The 18,051-nt window shown below is 46.8% G+C and overlaps 1 protein-coding gene across 12 annotated transcripts in view; it reads right to left on the bottom strand.

Annotated features, from left to right (window-relative positions):
• The window catches only part of cacna1c (calcium channel, voltage-dependent, L type, alpha 1C subunit), a 108,116-nt gene that overhangs the window by 5,460 nt on the left and 84,605 nt on the right, over window positions 1-18,051 (bottom strand). For 10 of the 12 annotated variants that reach the window (XM_052509846.1, XM_052509845.1, XM_052509856.1 and 7 more), the window contains 8 exons: window positions 10,381-10,508; window positions 8,090-8,289; window positions 6,765-6,994; window positions 6,440-6,580; window positions 2,984-3,369; window positions 2,758-2,784; window positions 1,830-1,961; window positions 182-300 (listed from right to left, as the gene is read on the bottom strand). In XM_052509846.1, the coding sequence (XP_052365806.1) occupies window positions 182-300; window positions 1,830-1,961; window positions 2,758-2,784; window positions 2,984-3,369; window positions 6,440-6,580; window positions 6,765-6,994; window positions 8,090-8,289; window positions 10,381-10,508 (1,363 nt within the window). The remainder of the gene's footprint in view (window positions 1-181; window positions 301-1,829; window positions 1,962-2,757; window positions 2,785-2,983; window positions 3,370-6,439; window positions 6,581-6,764; window positions 6,995-8,089; window positions 8,290-10,380; window positions 10,509-18,051) is intronic. The other 2 variants (XM_052509848.1, XM_052509847.1) reach the window with 2 other exon arrangements.

Below are 18,051 nucleotides of genomic sequence, written 5' to 3' on the forward strand. Positions count from 1 at the left end.
ATTAGGTATGAGATAGGGGTGTTTGGTTTGGGTGAGGGGTCGGAGGTTAGTGGGGGTTTAAGTGAGGTCTAGACAGACAGGTCTAAATATGGGGATTAGGTATGAGATAGGGGTGTTTGGTTTGGGTGGGGAGTCGGAGGTTAGTGGGGGTTGAAGTGAGGTCTAGACAGGCAGGTCTTACCCAGAGCTGTGGGACAGAGGAAGGCTCGTCTGGGAGAGTGCCAGGGTCTCCTGTCTCCCCCATCCTCTCCTTCCTCCATAGGAGTCAGCTGCTTGTTCTCCTCATCCTGATATACCAGCCTGAAAACACACACAGACGCAAGGTCACACACACACACGCGCGTGTGGGGCATACAGAGACCATGAAAGGCATATCTTTTCATGGTGAAAGAGAAAGAGAGAGAGAGGTGGAGAGAAGCAGAGAAGAGAGAGAGAGAGAGGTGGAGAGAAGCAGAGAAGAAGAGAGGGGAGGATAGAAGAGAGAGAGAGGTGGAGAGAAGCAGAGAAGCAGAGAAGAAGAGAGGGGAGGATAGAAGAGAGAGAGAGGTGGAGAGAAGCAGAGAAGAAGAGAGGGGAGGATAGAAGAGAGGTGGAGAGAAGCAGAGAAGAAGGGAGGATAGAAGAAGAGGTGGAGAGAAGCAGAGGAAGAGAGGGGAGGATAGAAGAGAGAGGAGGTAGAAGAGAGAGAAGGAGAGAAGAAGAGAGGAAGAGAAGCAAGAAGAAGAGAGGGGAGGATAGAAGAGAGAGAGAGGTGGAGAGAAGCAGAGAAGAGAGAAGGGAAGAAGAGGGAGGATAGAAGCAGAGAGAGAGAGGTGGAGAGAAGCAGAGAAGAAGAGAGGGGAGGATAGAAGAGAGAGAGGTGGAGAGAAGCAGAGAAGAAGAGAGGGGAGGATAGAAGAGAGAGAGAGGTGGAGAGAAGCAGAGAAGAAGAGAGGGAGGATAGAGAGAGAGAGGTGGAGAAGCAGAGAAGAAGCAGAGGATAGAAGAGAGAGGTGGAGAGAAGCAGAGAAGAAGAGAAGAGAGAGAGAGGTGGAGAGGAGAGAAGCAGAAGAAGAGAGAAGAGGAGGATAGAAGAGAGAGAGAGGTGGAGAGAAGCAGAGAAGAAGAGAGGGAGGATAGAAGAGAGAGAGAGGTGGAGAGAAGCAGAGAAGAAGAGAGGGGAGGATAGAAGAGAGAGAGAGGTGGAGAGAAGCAGAGAAGAGAGAGAGGGGAGGATAGAAGAGAGAGAGAGGTGGAAGAGAAGCAGAGAAGAAGAGAAGAGGGAGGATAGAAGAGAGAGAGAGAGGTGGAGAGAAGCAGAGAAGAAGGGGAGAGGGGAGGAGGTAGAAAGAGAGAGAGGAGAGGAGAGAAGCAGAGAAGAAGAGAGGGGAGGATAGAAGAGAGAGAGGTGGAGAGAAGCAGAGAAGAAGGGGAGGATAGAAGAGGAGGAGGTGGAGAGAAGCAGAGAAGAAGAGAGGGGAGGATAGAAGAGAGAGAGAGGTGGAGAGAAGCAGAGAAGAAGAGAGGGGAGGATAGAAGAGGTGGAGAGAAGCAGAGAAGAAGAGAGGGGAGGATAGAAGAGAGAGAGAGGTGGAGAGAAGCAGAGAAGAAGAGAGGGGAGGATAGAAGAGAGAGAGAGGTGGAGAGAAGCAGAGAAGAAGAGAGGGGAGGATAGAAGAGAGAGAGGTGGAGAGAAGCAGAGAAGAAGAGAGGGGAGGATAGAAGAGAGAGAGAGGTGGAGAGAAGCAGAGAAGAAGAGAGGGGAGGATAGAAGAGAGAGAGAGGTGGAGAGAAGCAGAGAAGAAGAGAGGGGAGGATAGAAGAGAGAGAGAGGTGGAGAGAAGCAGTACATGTCTGAGGTGAGAATGTTCTGGTCGTTTCGGCGGTATTCTCTCTCGTCCGCGTAACTCTCATCGTACGTGTCGTCCGTCGACGCCTCCTCTCGCCTGATGAACGGCAGACGGCTGTCAGTGGAGTCCGAGCTGCAGAGGATGAAAAAACAACACAACACCTCTCACTAACCAGCTCACAAGAAGCAATAGGAGGACAGGAGGATTCTCCCCAACAGCAGCAGGAGGGAGGGGAGGAAGCATGGTGGTTAGAAGCAAGATGGCGGCGAGAAGCAGAATGAATAGAGAACCAACACACGGGAGAGAGATAGTGACAGTGGTCCAGCCGCGTGCTGTATTATACTCTACAGAGCTGAATGAAAAGCTTCAGGAGGATCCAACCAGGTTGCATCACTAGGCTGTGTTGAGGAGGAAGTCAGCCAATCACATGTCACCCACAGGAGGCTGCTGAGAGGAGGACGGCTCATAATAATATCCGGAACGGAACGAATGGAACGGCCACCTGGGAACCGTGTGTTGGACGTATTTCATAGCATTCCACCTGTTCCGCTCCAGTCATTAACATGAGCCATGTCCTCCCCAATTAAGATGCCACCAACCTCCTGTGATGTCACTCCTGTCAGGGTGGATCCAACCAGAGCTACATGAGCTAAAAACACTGTAGGTGATGCATATCCACATCCTGTTCTGTACCATATACATCTCCTCGTCCTCCTCTGGTAGAAATATACCAAGATCTCACCAGGAGAGTAAAAACAGGTTAAATATTGACTGAAGTCCAGACACTTGTCTGTCCCTAAGTATGTTTAGCTCAGTGCAGCAAGGATCCAGCCAGGGACTGTATGGACAACAGGGTTGGCAGAACCCTTACATACTGATGCCTCCTGGGCATTACAACTCTCTCTCTCCTCCTGAGAGAGCAACATACCGCATGAGGGAGTCATAGAAACCCATCCTGTGCTCAGCGTCAGTCAGTGTGGAGAGGAAGAGAGGAGAGAGAGACAGACAGACAGACAAGAGAAGTTACCGTTGACAACCAATCTGAATTAGCAACAGATCTAAAAGTTGGCCACGAGAGGTCACTGATAAAAGACAGACTGGAGAATAACACCAACGTACTCTACAGAACCCAGAGAAACCAGAGAGACACCCACCTCTTGGGAGGGAAGCACCATGTAGACCTGGGCAGTAGTATCGGGGTTAGCGGGGGTCCGCTCTGCCCGTCCACAGTACTGATGCTGGGGCTGGGGAAACGGCTGACCCCCCCTGGACCACCAACCCCCACTACCACACCGGGGACCGCCGTGTTGTTGGCATTGTTGATGTTAGCGTTGGAGCCCGAGGAAGAGTAGGAGCTCGGGGTGAAGGTGGTAGAGTCCATCAACTTCTCGTGGGACGGGGAATCGCCCTCGCCGGGGCTGCCCGTCTGGCTGATGTGGAGCGGGCGCTGCGTGGTGAAGGATTGTGGGAAGGTGTTGCGTCCGCTGTCGCGCCCGTCGTTGTAGTAGCTGACGTGGTTGCCGAACAACCCACCCGCTCGCTGTAGGAGGAGCGAGCGAGAGGGGGAGGAGAGAGGAGGCAGAGAGAGGGAGAGGAGAGAGAGGGGGAGGAGAGAGAGGAGGCAGAGAGAGAGGGAGAGGAGAGAGGAGGCAGAGAGAGAGGGAGAGGAGAGAGGGGGAGGAGAGAGAGGGGGAGAGAGAGAGGGGAGGCAGAGAGGGGAGAGGAGAGAGGGGAGGCAGAGAGAGACGGAGAGGAGAGAGGAGGCGGAGAGAGAGGGAGAGGAGAGAGAGGGGGAGGAGAGAGGGGAGGCAGAGAGAGAGGGAGAGGAGAGAGAGGGGGAGGAGAGAGAGGAGGCAGAGAGAGGGGAGAGAGAGAGAGGAGGGGAGGCAGAGAGAGAGGGAGAGGAGAGAGAGGGGAGGAGAGAGGGAGGCAGAGAGAGAGGGAGAGGAGAGAGAGGGGGAGGAGAGAGGAGGCAGAGAGAGAGGGAGAGGAGAGAGAGGGGGAGGAGAGAGAGGAGGTAGAGAGAGAGGGAGAGGAGAGAGAGGGGGAGGAGAGAGGAGGCAGAGAGAGAGGGGGAGGAGAGAGAGGGGGAGGAGAGAGAGGAGGCAGAGAGAGAGGGAGAGGAGAGAGAGGGGGAGGAGAGAGAGGAGGCAGAGAGAGAGAGGGAGAGGAGAGAGAGAGGGAGGGAGAGGATAGAGAGGGAGAGGAGAGAGAGGGAGAGGAGAGAGAGGGGGAGGAGAGAGGAGGCAGAGAGAGAGGGAGAGGAGAGAGAGGGGGAGGAGAGAGAGGAGGCAGAGAGAGAGGGAGAGGAGAGAGAGGGAGAGGAGAGAGAGGAGGCAGAAAGAGAGGGAGAGAAGAGAGAGGGGGAGGAGAGAGGGAGAGGAGAGAGAGGGAGAGGAGAGAGAGGGGGAGGAGAGAGAGGAGGCAGAAAGAGAGGGAGAGGAGAGAGGGGGGGGGGAGAGAGAGGGAGAGGAGAGAGAGGGAGAGGAGAGAGGGGGAGGAGAGAGAGGAGGCAGAAAGAGAGGGAGAGGAGAGAGAGGGAGAGGAGAGAGAGGAGGCAGAGAGAGAGGGAGAGGAGAGAGAGGGAGGGAGAGGAGAGAGAGGAGGCAGAGAGAGAGGTAGAGGAGAGAGAGGGAGAGGAGAGAGAGGGGGAGGAGAGAGAGGAGGCAGAGAGAGAGGGAGAGGAGAGAGAGGGAGAGGAGAGAGAGGGAGGAGAGAGAGAGGGAGGAGAGAGAGGAGAGGAGAGAGAGAGGGAGGAGAGAGAGAGGGGGAGGAGAGAGAGGGGGAGGAGAGAGAGAGGGAGGGAGGAGAGAGAGAGAGGGAGAGAGAGAGAGGAGGAGAGAGAGAGAGAGAGAGAGAGAGAGGGATGAGTATTGTGTAGCGTTACATCCATCTAAAAGCACACAGTCATGCTGTTCTACTATTATGACTAAATCTATTCAGTCTATGTCGTATGGACAATGCAAAGCAAAGGCCTGGTTTATGACTGGAACAGCAATGTCTCCCTCTATTGGGGCGGGATCGTGTTTAGGTGTCTAAGTGGATGAGAATGCCATTTAGTGGGTACTGAAGTGTAGTGGGTACTGAAGCGTAGTGGGTTCTGAAGTGTAGTGGGTTATGAAGTGTAGTGGGTTATGAAGTGTAGTGGATACTGAAGTGTAGTTGATACTGAAGTGTTGTTGGTACATTAGTGTAGTAGATACTGAAGTGTTGTTGGTACTTTAGTGTAGTAGGTACTAAAGTGTAGTAGGTACTGAACTGTAGTGGGTTATTTTGTGTAGTAAGTTATTTTGTGTAGTGGGTTATGAAGTGTAGTGGGTACTGAAGTGTAGTGGGTACTGAAGTGTAGTGGGTTATGAAGTGTAGTGGGTACTGAAGTGTAGTGGGTTATGAAGTGTAGTGGGTTATGAAGTGTAGTGGGTACTGAAGTGTTGTTGGTACATTAGTGTAGTAGGTACTGAAGTGTAGTGGGTACTGAAGTGTAGTAGATACTGAAATGTAGTGGGTACTAAAGTGTAGTGGATACTGACGTGTAGTGGGTTATGAAGTGTAGTTGATACTGAAGTGTAGTTGATACTGAAGTGTTGTTGGTACATTAGTGTAGTAGGTACTGACGGTAGTGGGTACTGAAGTGTAGTGGGTACTGAACTGTAGTGGGTTATGTGGGTACTAGAAGTAGTGGATACTGTAGTAGATACTGAAGTGTAGTGGGTACTGAAGTGTAGTGGGTACTGAAGTGTAGTGGGTTATGAAGTGTAGTGGGTTATGAAGTGTAGTGGGTACTGAAGTGTAGTGGGTTATGAAGTGTAGTGGGTTATGAAGTGTAGTGGGTACTGAAGTGTAGTGGGTACGGAGAATGTGCACACATGACTGTAAGTGGGAACTTTAGTGATAAAAGCGTCTGCTAAATGGCATATATTATTATTATATTATTATTATAGTGGGTACTGAAGTGTTGTTGGTACATTAGTGTAGTAGGTACTGAAGTGTAGTGGCTACTGAACTGTAGTGGGTTATGAAGTGTAGTGGGTACTGAAGTGTAGTGGGTACTGAAGTGTAGTGGGTACTGAACTGTAGTGGGTTATGAAGTGTAGTAGATACTGAAGTGTAGTGGGTTATGAAGTGTAGTGGGTTATGAAGTGTAGTGGGTTATGAAGTGTTGTGGGTTATGAAGTGTAGTGGGTTATGAAGTGTAGTGGGTACTGAACTGTAGTAGGTTATGAAGTATAGTGGGTTATGAAGTGTAGTGGGTTATGAAGTGTAGTGGGTACTGAACTGTAGTAGGTTATGAAGTATAGTGGGTTATGAAGTGTTGTGGGTTATGAAGTGTAGTGGGTTATGAAGTGTAGTGGGTTATGAAGTGTAGTGGGTTATGAAGTGTAGTGGGTTATGAAGTGTAGTGGGTTATGAAGTGTAGTGGGTTATGAAGTGTAGTGGGTTATGAAGTGTAGTGGGTTATGAAGTGTAGTGGGTACTGAAGTGGCATCTGGAGCCAATGATGGTGGATGGTGAAGAACCAGATGTAATCCTTATAGCTGGTCACAGCAGAAGCGATGGGCCTGATGAAGCTCAGTAGTTCAGACAGAGGGGTGTGTGGGGCTGTAGCCGACCTTTACCCTGAAGATATCGTCCTCGGACGCAGCCGAGACCGGCTCCTTCATCGACTTGTCCAGGTCCTCCTCCACTGTGAGGTCACCTGATATGGCCCTCCGGATCTCAGGACCCATGTCATGGAGCGTCCGCAGGCCCGCCTGAGTAGAAATACAGACAGGCACAGACAAGCACCAGCACGGAACGACAGACACGGAGGAACACACAGAAACACAGACTCATTGTTTTAGTACTAATTTGATATGTTCAGTGACAAACTAACACACTTCTAAAAGGTGCTCTCTGGTCTGAAGGTCTGACAGGCAGGAACTTGTAGTGACCCACCTGCAGGGAGAGAGCCGTCTTGGGGGGCACCTTGGCCACCAGGCCCTGCTCTTTACGCTTCTTAAACTTCCTGAAGTACTCCTGGATCAGGAACGTGGCGTAGAACTTCCCAACCGTCACCTCATCATCTCCAGCAGGGGGCACCACCTGATCCAGCAGCTTCATACTGGTTCTCTTCCAGATCTTCTTCACTATGGCCCGGAGCTCTTCGTTCGCCTGCTCCAGGTTACCTTCACGCACACACAGAAACCAGACGGGGACCGTACAAACCAACAATAGTCATTGCTCCAAGTTACCTTCACACACACACACACACACACACACACACACACACACACACACACACACACACACACACACACACACACACACACACACACACACACACACACACACACACACACACACACACACACACACACACACACACACACACATTCATGTGGGGCATACAGAGAGAGAGGTGGAGAGAATCAGAGAAGAAGAGAGGTGGAGAGAATCAGAGAAGAAGAGAGAGGTGGAGAGAATCAGAGAAGAAGAGAGAGAGGTGGAGAGAATCAGAGAAGAAGAGAGAGAGGTGGAGAGAATCAGAGAAGAAGAGAGAGAGGTGGAGAGAATCAGAGAAGAAGAGAGAGAGGTGGAGAGAATCAGAGAAGAAGAGAGAGAGGTGGAGAGAATCAGAGAAGAAGAGAGAGAGGTGGAGAGAATCAGAGAAGAGAGAGAGAGGTGGAGAGAATCAGAGAAGAAGAGAGAGAGAGAATCAGAGAAGAGAGAGAGGTGGAGAGAATCAGAGAAGAAGAGAGAGAGGTGGAGAGAATCGGAGAAGAAGAGAGACAGGTGGAGAGAATCAGAGAAGAAGAGAGAGAGGTGGAGAGAATCAGAGAAGAAGAGAGAGAGGTGGAGAGAATCAGAGAAGAAGAGAGAGAGGTGGAGAGAATCAGAGAAGAAGAGAGAGAGGTGGAGAGAATCAGAGAAGAAGAGAGAGATGTGGAGAGAATCAGAGAAGAAGAGAGAGATGTGGAGAGAATCAGAGAAGAAGAGAGAGAGGTGGAGAGAATCAGAGAAGAAGAGAGAGAGGTGGAGAGAATCAGAGAAGAAGAGAGAGAGGTGGAGAGAATCAGAGAAGAAGAGAGAGAGGTGGAGAGAATCAGAGAAGAAGAGAGAGAGGTGGAGAGAATCAGAGAAGAAGAGAGAGAGGTGGAGAGAATCAGAGAAGAAGAGAGAGGTGGAGAGAATCAGAGAAGAAGAGAGAGAGGTGGAGAGAATCAGAGAAGAAGAGAGAGAGGTGGAGAGAATCAGTACACACACAAAATGAAATGTGTTACCATCAGTCTTGATCCTCAGTGCTGTTCGCACCAGGGCAAACAGGGTGGCATTGAACATGACTGTGCCATCGCTGTTCAGGGGCATGTTCATGGAGACCAGACGCTTGCAGGCCACCCGGTGGGGACAGAGCTTCCCGAAGCCCAAAGGAGGCTGAATCCTCCTCAACAGTGTTACCACATCTAGGTGCTTGATACGACCCCTGTAGAACAGACAACAATATTTAGAGAGAAAGAGAGAGAGAGAGAGAGAGAGAGAGAGAGAGAGAGAGAGAGAGAGAGAGAGAGAGAGAGAGAGAGAGAGAGAGAGAGACAGAGAGAGAGAGAGAGAGAGAGAGAGAGAGAGAGAGAGAGAGAGAGAGAGAGAGAGAGAGAGAGAGAGAGAGAGAGAGAGAGAGAGAGAGACACTGTATATACAGTGCCTTGCGAAAGTATTCAGCCCCCTTGAACTTTGCGACCTTTTGCCACATTTCAGGCTTCAAACATAAAGTTATAAAACTGTATTTTTTGTGAAGAATCAACAACAAGTGGGACACAATCATGAAGTGGAACGACATTTATTGGATATTTCAAACTTTTTTAACAAATCAAAAACTGAAAAATTGGGCGTGCAAAATTATTCAGCCCCTTTACTTTCAGTGCAGCAAACTCTCTCCAGAAGTTCAGTGAGGATCTCTGAATGATCCAATGTTGACCTAAATGACTAATGATGATAAATACAATCCACCTGTGTGTAATCAAGTCTCAGAGGTCCGTTAAAAGCGCAGAGAGCATCATGAAGAACAAGGAACACACCAGGCAGGTCCGAGATACTGTTGTGAAGAAGTTTAAAGCCGGATTTGGATACAAAAAGATGTCCCAAGCTTTAAACATCCCAAGGAGCACTGTGCAAGCGATAATATTGAAATGGAAGGAGTATCAGACCACTGCAAATCTACCAAGACCTGGCCGTCCCTCTAAACTTTCAGCTCATACAAGGAGAAGACTGATCAGAGATGCAGCCAAGAGGCCCATGATCACTCTGGATGAACTGCAGAGATCTACAGCTGAGGTGGGAGACTCTGTCCATAGGACAACAATCAGTTATTGCACAAATCTGGCCTTTATGGAAGAGTGGCAAGAAGAAAGCCATTTCTTAAAGATATCCATAAAAAGTGTCGTTTAAAGTTTGCCACAAGCCACCTGGGAGACACACCAAACATGTGGAAGAAGGTGCTCTGGTCAGATGAAACCAAAATTGAACTTTTTGGCAACAATGCAAAACATTATGTTTGGCGTAAAAGCAACACAGCTCATCACCCTGAACACACCATCCCCACTGTCAAACATGGTGGTGGCAGCATCATGGTTTGGGCCTGCTTTTCTTCAGCAGGGACAGGGAAGATGGTTAAAATTGATGGGAAGATGGATGGAGCCAAATACAGGACCATTCTGGAAGAAAACCTGATGGAGTCTGCAAAAGACCTGAGACTGGGACGGAGATTTGTCTTCCAACAAGACAATGATCCAAAACATAAAGCAAAATCTACAATGGAATGGTTCAAAAATAAACATATCCAGGTGTTAGAATGGCCAAGTCAAAGTCCAGACCTGAATCCAATCGAGAATCTGTGGAAAGAACTGAAAACTGCTGTTCACAAATGCTCTCCATCCAACCTCACTGAGCTCGAGCTGTTTTGCAAGGAGGAATGGGAAAAAATTTCAGTCTCTCAATGTGCAAAACTGATAGAGACATACCCCAAGCGACTTACAGCTGTAATCGCAGCAAAAGGTGGCGCTACAAAGTATTAACTTAAGGGGGCTGAATAATTTTGCACGCCCAATTTTTCAGTTTTTGATTTGTTAAAAAAGTTTGAAATATCCAATAAATGTCGTTCCACTTCATGATTGTGTCCCACTTGTTGTTGATTCTTCACAAAAAAATACAGTTTTATATCTTTATGTTTGAAGCCTGAAATGTGGCAAAAGGTCACAAAGTTCAAGGGGGCCGAATACATTCGCAAGGCACTGTATACTGTATATATATATAATATGACATTTGTAATGTCTTTATTGTTTTGAAACTTCTGTATGTGTAATGTTTACTGTTAATTTTTATTGTTTATTTCACTTTATATATTCACTTTATATATTATCTACCTCACTTGCTTTGGCAATGTTAACACATGTTTCCCCTGTCAATAAAGCCCTTGAATTGAATTGAATTTAATTGAGAGAGAGACGAAGAGGGAGGGGAGGGAGGGAGGGAGGGGGGAGGGAGGGGAGGGAGGGATGCTGTTTGAAGTTGTACTGACTTGGCCTCTGGGTCGTACTCAGCCCAGATCCTCTTGAACTCATCCAGGTGGTGAGGTCCTAGAATAGACCAGTCTCTGGTCAGGTAGTCAAAGTTATCCATGATCACAGCCACAAACAGGTTGATGATCTGTGGACAGAGAGACAACAGACCCCATTAATCAACTCATCAGTCCCAATAACAGCTGACAGAGAGACAACAGACCCCATTAATCAACTCATCAGTCTCAATAACAGCTGACAGAGAGACAACAGACCCCATTAATCAACTCATCAGTCTCAATAACAGCTGACAGAGAGACAACAGACCAGAATAATCAACTCATCAGTCCCAATAACAGCTGACAGAGAGACAACAGACCCCATTAATCAACTCATCAGTCCCAATAACAGCTGACAGAGAGATAACAGACCAGAATAATCAACTCATCAGTCCCAATAACAGCTGACAGAGAGACAACAGACCCCATTAATCAACTCATCAGTCCCAATAACAGCTGACAGAGAGACAACAGACCCCATTAATCAACTCATCAGTCTCAATAACAGCTGACAGAGAGATAACAGACCAGAATAATCAACTCATCAGTCTCAATAACAGCTGACAGAGAGATAACAGACCAGAATAATCAACTCATCAGTCCCAATAACAGCTGACAGAGAGACAACAGACCAGAATAATCAACTCATCAGTCTCAATAACAGCTGACAGAGAGACAACAGACCCCATTAATCAACTCATCAGTCCCAATAACAGCTGACAGAGAGATAACAGACCAGAATAATCAACTCATCAGTCTCAATAACAGCTGACAGAGAGACAACAGACCCCATTAATCAACTCATCAGTCCCAATAACAGCTGACAGAGAGACAACAGACCAGAATAATCAACTCATCAGTCCCAATAACAGCTGACAGAGAGACAACAGACCCCATTAATCAACTCATCAGTCCCAATAACAGCTGACAGAGAGATAACAGACCAGAATAATCAACTCATCAGTCCCAATAACAGCTGACAGAGAGACAACAGACCAGAATAATCAACTCATCAGTCTCAATAACAGCTGACAGAGAGACAACAGACCAGAATAATCAACTCCAGTCCCAATAACAGCTGACAGAGAGACAACAGACCAGAGTCCCAATAACAGCTGACAGAGAGACAACAGACCAGAATAATCAACTCATCAGTCCCAATAACAGCTGACAGAGAGATAACAGACCAGAATAATCAACTCATCAGTCCAATAACAGCTGACAGAGAGATAACAGACCAGAATAATCAACTCATCAGTCTCAATAACAGCTGACAGAGAGACAACAGACCAGAATAATCAACTCATCAGTCCCAATAACAGCTGACAGAGAGATCAACAGACCAGAATAATCAACTCATCAGTCCCAATAACAGCTGACAGAGAGATAACAGACCAGAATAATCAACTCATCAGTCTCAATAACAGCTGACAGAGAGATAACAGACCAGAATAATCAACTCATCAGTCCCAATAACAGCTGACAGAGAGACAACAGACCAGAATAATCAACTCATCAGTCTCAATAACAGCTGACAGAGAGACAACAGACCCCATTAATCAACTCATCAGTCCCAATAACAGCTGACAGAGAGATAACAGACCAGAATAATCAACTCATCAGTCTCAATAACAGCTGACAGAGAGACAACAGACCCCATTAATCAACTCATCAGTCCCAATAACAGCTGACAGAGAGATAACAGACCAGAATAATCAACTCATCAGTCTCAATAACAGCTGACAGAGAGACAACAGACCAGAATAATCAACTCATCAGTCTCAATAACAGCTGACAGAGAGACAACAGACCAGAATAATCAACTCATCAGTCCCAATAACAGCTGACAGAGAGACAACAGACCAGAATAATCAACTCATCAGTCCCAATAACAGCTGACAGAGAGATAACAGACCAGAATAATCAACTCATCAGTCTCAATAACAGCTGACAGAGAGACAACAGACCAGAATAATCAACTCATCAGTCCCAATAACAGCTGACAGAGAGACAACAGACCAGAATAATCAACTCATCAGTCCCAATAACAGCTGACAGAGAGACAACAGACCCCATTAATCAACTCATCAGTCCCAATAACAGCTGACAGAGAGACAACAGACCCCATTAATCAACTCATCAGTCCCAATAACAGCTGACAGAGAGATAACAGACCAGAATAATCAACTCATCAGTCTCAATAACAGCTGACAGAGAGATAACAGACCAGAATAATCAACTCATCAGTCTCAATAACAGCTGACAGAGAGATAACAGACCCAATAATCAACTCATCAGTCCCAATAACAGCTGACAGAGAGACAACAGACCCCATTAATCAACTCATCAGTCCCAATAACAGCTGACAGAGAGACAACAGACCCCATTAATCAACTCATCAGTCCCAATAACAGCTGACAGAGAGACAACAGACCCCATTAATCAACTCATCAGTCCCAATAACAGCTGACAGAGAGATAACAGACCAGAATAATCAACTCATCAGTCCCAATAACAGCTGACAGAGAGATAACAGACCAGAATAATCAACTCATCAGTCCCAATAACAGCTGACAGAGAGATAACAGACCCCATTAATCAACTCATCAGTCCCAATAACAGCTGACAGAGAGACAACAGACCCCATTAATCAACTCATCAGTCCCAATAACAGCTGACAGAGAGACAACAGACCCCATTAATCAACTCATCAGTCCCAATAACAGCTGACAGAGAGACAACAGACCCCATTAATCAACTCATCAGTCCCAATAACAGCTGACAGAGAGACAACAGACCAGAATAATCAACTCATCAGTCCCAATAACAGCTGACAGAGAGACAACAGACCAGAATAATCAACTCATCAGTCCCAATAACAGCTGACAGAGAGACAACAGACCCCATTAATCAACTCATCAGTCCCAATAACAGCTGACAGAGAGACAACAGACCAGAATAATCAACTCATCAGTCTCAATAACAGCTGACAGAGAGACAACAGACCCCATTAATCAACTCATCAGTCTCAATAACAGCTGACAGAGAGATAACAGACCAGAATAATCAACTCATCAGTCCCAATAACAGCTGACAGAGACACAACAGACCAGAATAATCAACTCATCAGTCTCAATAACAGCTGACAGAGAGACAACAGACCCCATTAATCAACTCATCAGTCCCAATAACAGCTGACAGAGAGATAACAGACCAGAATAATCAACTCATCAGTCTCAATAACAGCTGACAGAGAGACAACAGACCCCATTAATCAACTCATCAGTCCCAATAACAGCTGACAGAGAGACAACAGACCAGAATAATCAACTCATCAGTCCCAATAACAGCTGACAGAGAGACAACAGACCCCATTAATCAACTCATCAGTCCCAATAACAGCTGACAGAGAGACAACAGACCAGAATAATCAACTCATCAGTCCCAATAACAGCTGACAGAGAGACAACAGACCAGAATAATCAACTCATCAGTCTCAATAACAGCTGACAGAGAGACAACAGACCAGAATAATCAACTCATCAGTCTCAATAACAGCTGACAGAGAGACAGCTGACAGACAACAGAATAATCAACTCATCAGTCCAATAACAGCTGACAGAGAGATAACAGACCAGAATAATCAACTCATCAGTCCCAATAACAGCTGACAGAGAGATAACAGACCAGAATAATCAACTCATCAGTCTCAATAACAGCTGACAGAGAGATAACAGACCAGAATAATCAACTCATCAGTCTCAATAACAGCTGACAGAGAGATAACAGACCAGAATAATCAACTCATCAGTCCCAATAACAGCTGACAGAGAGACAACAGACCAGAATAATCAACTCATCAGTCCCAATAACAGCTGACAGAGAGACAACAGACCAGAATAATCAACTCATCAGTCCCAATAACAGCTGACAGAGAGATAACAGACCAGAATAATCAACTCATCAGTCTCAATAAATGACAGAAGACAACAGACATTAATCAACTCATCAGTCCCAATAACAGCTGACAGAGAGACAACAGACCAGAATAATCAACTCATCAGTCTCAATAACAGCTGACAGAGAGACAACAGACCCCATTAATCAACTCATCAGTCCCAATAACAGCTGACAGAGAGATAACAGACCGAATAATCAACTCATCAGTCAGAGAGACCAATAACAGCTGACAGCTGAGAGAGACAACAGACCCCATTAATCAACTCATCAGTCTCAATAACAGCTGACAGAGAGATAACAGACCAGAATAATCAACTCATCAGTCTCAATAACAGCTGACAGAGAGACAACAGACCAGAATAATCAACTCATCAGTCCCAATAACAGCTGACAGAGAGACAACAGACCCCATTAATCAACTCATCAGTCCCAATAACAGCTGACAGAGAGACAACAGACCCCATTAATCAACTCATCAGTCCCAATAACAGCTGACAGAGAGACAACAGACCAGAATAATCAACTCATCAGTCCCAATAACAGCTGACAGAGAGACAACAGACCAGAATAATCAACTCATCAGTCCCAATAACAGCTGACAGAGAGACAACAGACCAGAATAATCAACTCATCAGTCCCAATAACAGCTGACAGAGAGATAACAGACCAGAATAATCAACTCATCAGTCCCAATAACAGCTGACAGAGAGATAACAGACCAGAATAATCAACTCATCAGTCTCAATAACAGCTGACAGAGAGACAACAGACCCCATTAATCAACTCATCAGTCCCAATAACAGCTGACAGAGAGATAACAGACCAGAATAATCAACTCATCAGTCTCAATAACAGCTGACAGAGAGATAACAGACCAGAATAATCAACTCATCAGTCTCAATAACAGCTGACAGAGAGACAACAGACCAGAATAATCAACTCATCAGTCCCAATAACAGCTGACAGAGAGATAACAGACCAGAATAATCAACTCATCAGTCTCAATAACAGCTGACAGAGAGACAACAGACCCCATTAATCAACTCATCAGTCTCAATAACAGCTGACAGAGAGACAACAGACCAGAATAATCAACTCATCAGTCTCAATAACAGCTGACAGAGAGACAACAGACCAGAATAATCAACTCATCAGTCTCAATAACAGCTGACAGAGAGACAACAGACCCCATTAATCAACTCATCAGTCCCAATAACAGCTGACAGAGAGACAACAGACCCCATTAATCAACTCATCAGTCCCAATAACAGCTGACAGAGAGACAACAGACCAGAATAATCAACTCATCAGTCTCAATAACAGCTGACAGAGAGATAACAGACCCCATTAATCAACTAATCAGTCCCAATAACAGCTGACAGAGACACAACAGACCCCATTAATCAACTCATCAGTCTCAATAACAGCTGACAGAGAGATAACAGACCAGAATAATCAACTCATCAGTCCCAATAACAGCTGACAGAGAGACAACAGACCCCATTAATCAACTCATCAGTCTCAATAACAGCTGACAGAGAGATAACAGACCAGAATAATCAACTCATCAGTCTCAATAACAGCTGACAGAGAGATAACAGACCAGAATAATCAACTCATCAGTCCCAATAACAGCTGACAGAGAGATAACAGACCAGAATAATCAACTCATCAGTCCCAATAACAGCTGACAGAGAGATAGACAGACCAGAATAATCAACTCATCAGTCCCAATAACAGCTGACAGAGAGATAACAGACCAGAATAATCAACTCATCAGTCTCAATAACAGCTGACAGAGAGACAACAGACCCCATTAATCAACTCATCAGTCCCAATAACAGCTGACAGAGAGATAACAGACCAGAATAATCAACTCATCAGTCTCAATAACAGCTGACAGAGAGACAACAGACCAGAATAATCAACTCATCAGTCTCAATAACAGCTGACAGAGAGACAACAGACCAGAATAATCAACTCATCAGTCTCAATAACAGCTGACAGAGAGATAACAGACCAGAATAATCAACTCATCAGTCTCAATAACAGCTGACAGAGAGACAACAGACCAGATTAATCAACTCATCAGTCTCAATAACAGCTGACAGAGAGACAACAGACCAGAATAATCAACTCATCAGTCTCAATAACAGCTGACAGAGAGACAACAGACCAGAATAATCAACTCATCAGTCTCAATAACAGCTGACAGAGAGACAACAGACCCCATTAATCAACTCATCAGTCCCAATAACAGCTGACAGAGAGACAACAGACCAGAATAATCAACTCATCAGTCCCAATAACAGCTGACAGAGAGATAACAGACCAGAATAATCAACTCATCAGTCCCAATAACAGCTGACAGAGAGACAACAGACCCCATTAATCAACTCATCAGTCTCAATAACAGCTGACAGAGAGACAACAGACCCCATTAATCAACTCATCAGTCCCAATAACAGCTGACAGAGAGATAACAGACCAGAATAATCAACTCATCAGTCCCAATAACAGCTGACAGAGAGATAACAGACCAGAATAATCAACCCCATCATCTGGAATACTAGAAAAAAATGATTGGTTTCTCTACCAGTGGGATTGTTCCTCCTGGCTCTCTGTAGCTAGTGAGATTGTTCCTCCTGGCTCTCTGTAGCTAGTGGGATTGTACCTCCTTGCTCTCTGTAGCTAGTGGGATTGTCCCTCCCCGCTCTCCGTAGCTAGTGGGATTGTCCCCCTCCCCACTCTCCGTAGCTAGTGGGATTGTCCCTCCCCACTCTCTGTAGCTAGTGGGATTGTCCCTCCCCACTCTCCGTAGCTAGTGGGATTGTCCCTCCCCACTCTCCGTAGCTAGTGGGATTGTCCCTCCCCACTCTCTGTAGCTAGTGGGATTGTCCCTCCCCACTCTCCGTAGCTAGTGGGATTGTCCCTCCCCACTCTCCGTAGCTAGTGGGATTGTCCCTCCCCACTCTCCGTAGCTAGTGGGATTGTCCCTCCCCACTCTCCGTAGCTAGTGGGATTGTCCCTCCCCACTCTCTGTAGCTAGTGGGATTGTCCCTCCCCACTCTCTGTAGCTAGTGGGATTGTCCCTCCCCACTCTCCGTAGCTAGTGGGATTGTCCCTCCCCACTCTCTGTAGCTAGTGGGATTGTCCCTCCCCACTCTCTGTAGCTAGTGGGATTGTCCCTCCCCACTCTCTGTAGCTAGTGGGATTGTCCCTCCCCACTCTCCGTAGCTAGTGGGATTGTCCCTCCCCACTCTCCGTAGCTAGTGGGATTGTCCCTCCCCACTCTCCGTAGCTAGTGGGATTGTCCCTCCCCGCTCTCTGTACCTAGTGGGATTGTCCCTCCCCGCTCTCTGTAGCTAGTGGGATTGTCCCTCCCCACTCTCTGTAGCTAGTGGGATTGTCCCTCCCCACTCTCCGTAGCTAGTGGGATTGTCCCTCCCCACTCTCTGTAGCTAGTGGGATTGTCCCTCCTTGCTCTCTGTAGCTAGTGAGATTGTCCCTCCCCGCTCTCCGTAGCTAGTGGGATTGTCCCTCCCCACTCTCCGTAGCTAGTGGGATTGTCCCTCCCCACTCTCCGTAGCTAGTGGGATTGTCCCTCCCCACTCTCCGTAGCTAGTGGGATTGTCCCTCCCCACTCTCCGTAGCTAGTGGGATTGTCCCTCC

This window comes from Oncorhynchus keta, unplaced genomic scaffold, assembly GCF_023373465.1.
Source record: "Oncorhynchus keta strain PuntledgeMale-10-30-2019 unplaced genomic scaffold, Oket_V2 Un_contig_5015_pilon_pilon, whole genome shotgun sequence".
In the NCBI taxonomy this organism is placed as follows: Eukaryota; Metazoa; Chordata; class Actinopteri; order Salmoniformes; family Salmonidae; genus Oncorhynchus; species Oncorhynchus keta.